Here is a 2,140-nt window from a genome sequence, read left to right on the forward strand (position 1 = left end):
ATTAGAGATGGTTTTGACTAAATATGTATACTTTTTTAAGTTAGTGTTAGAGAAAGTTAGCCTCTTAATCTAACTTTGTACTTTTGTCAAAAAATATGTACTCTCCTAATTTTCAAGTATTGATTTGATAAATCATCATGAAAAATACAATCATTGGAAGTTTAAACCTAGATGATGTACATCTAGTAGAATAAAGACAATTTGGATTTCACATTTTTTACTCTATTAAAAACACTTTTCAAACCAAGTTTTTTTCGATTATTATTTATCTTAGAGATATAGAAATGTCACTCTATGAGATTTTATTATATGACTATATGCTTAGTTGTATGATAAAGTTACTACATAGATGTTATAACATCTATGTGCACGCTTAATCGGATGACGGACGTTTTATTACAAGGCACAGCTGGTACACAGCAGCTTACAATAATAACTAGGCGCTAGCGCGGGAGGCCATATGTTAATAAAGATAGGCAGGTACTCAGGGGCAGAAGGTGATAACACAGGTGCCCCCCGTGGGCGTGCCGTGGGTGGCGTGGTCGTCGCCGGACCAACTGTAGGCGTCGGGGCAGGAGGCGCGCACGTTCTGGGCGTAGCTGGTGTTGGGGTCGTCGCGGTTGGGGTTCACGCATGCGTTGCCGTTTACGTCTTCCGAGGGACAGATGGAAGCCGCCGCGCTGCAGGAAACGCTCGCGCCGTTGCATGTGATGCTCATGCCCACGCCCAGCTGAAAGCCGTCCACTGCGCTCAAGTCGTAGAAGTCCGTGCCCGCCGGGATGTTGATGGTGAACTCGGCCAGGAGGCTCGGCGTGCCCGTCCCGAAGTTGCCCGACCAGCCACTGGGGGGGGTCAGAGACCTGGACGCGCCAGGCGCCAGGGAGAAGCCTGTGGTTCCAATGGTCGGACCGCCGGCGTTCTCGCGCACTTGCACGCCGAGGGTGCCCCCGCAATGGTTTACCACATTGAAGGAAGTCGCCGATACAGTATTTAGCTCACCTCTCATACTCATCAGTATCATTAATATCAGGATGGCCACTGATCCTACAAGGGACGTTCCGCAGCAGCTTGCACCAGCCATATTGTCGTATAACTTGCTGGTGTACGATAATATGGCTGATCTAAACTTGCTGATCTAATTTTGGCGTACCAAATCCACTCTTATATATAAATACCAGCGCAGAATACTGATAGAAATAGAAGACTACTTTACTTGTTTTGCGACGTCGTCAAAAGGCAGCAAACGACGTCGTTATCGGAAGTCCCCATCCAAGAAAACGGCAAGCTCCTGTCCAACGACGTCGTCAAAAGTCAGCAAACGACGTCGTTGGCCCGTCGATGAGCTCGTTATCGGTCGTGTGCAGTCGAGAAAACAGCAAGCACGGACAAACTCGCCTTTCGACATCGCTGCTACGTCTCTTGTCCAACGTCTGGTTATTGCCAACCTCAACGATCTGACCTATTCAAACGTAAAACGTAAAACGCGGTGAATATCCACACGGCAAGAAGTTGTCACGCCCATCAGCCACAAGAATCCGATAGATAGGTTTCATATGTGACCACACATAAAGGCTTTCAAAAGGATTGAGGGCCGAAAGGCTTGACAACTTTCTCCTATGTCTTTTTCCAAAATTTAATCACCGGTATGTAGCGCCTAAAATTTAATAAATTATTAGATTAAAACATCATTCTAGACTTACATTTACAAGGAAATATATTTAACTATCCATTCACAAATGTGTGTCATATAATGAAGCGCATCATAATCGTCTATGTCATGTTGCCTATTACCTATGTATGTGATATACCATGTGGCATCACATATTGTGTCTCCCATTCCTAACATACTAGGAGCATGCATTTTCTCTTCATCTAGAACTTTATGATGTACAGGATGATATTTGAACTTTTCATTTCAAGGGCTTTACCCTAAGGGATAATATGGGAGCCACATTGGTGGGATTGCACTTGGGTATCTTTGTGGCTCAGCATTGTTATGATGCAATACTTCAGCTATTCAATGCTGTTATGATGGCATCCCACTCCCTCAAGAATGGGATTCTAGTCTTGACCTTCTACTCTAAGCCATAGATCTTGTTCATAATAGCTTGAGGAAAGAGATAGGTGCAATATGAAGAAA

The 2,140-nt window shown here is 44.5% G+C and overlaps 1 protein-coding gene across 1 annotated transcript; it reads right to left on the minus strand.

The window, feature by feature from the left end:
* Positions 1-237: 237 nt before the first annotated feature.
* Positions 238-1,150, minus strand: LOC148035895 (pathogenesis-related protein 5-like). Its single transcript, XM_087679021.1, has one exon. It carries the CDS (start codon positions 1,079-1,081, stop codon positions 485-487), a length of 597 nt encoding a protein of 198 aa, XP_087535147.1. The 5' UTR covers positions 1,082-1,150; the 3' UTR covers positions 238-484.
* Positions 1,151-2,140: the final 990 nt, after the last annotated feature.

The sequence above is a fragment of the Lygodium microphyllum genome, chromosome 5 (assembly GCF_053477565.2).
Source record: "Lygodium microphyllum isolate KBCC chromosome 5, Lygodium_microphyllum_v1.1.10, whole genome shotgun sequence".
NCBI classification, from domain to species: Eukaryota; Viridiplantae; Streptophyta; class Polypodiopsida; order Schizaeales; family Lygodiaceae; genus Lygodium; species Lygodium microphyllum.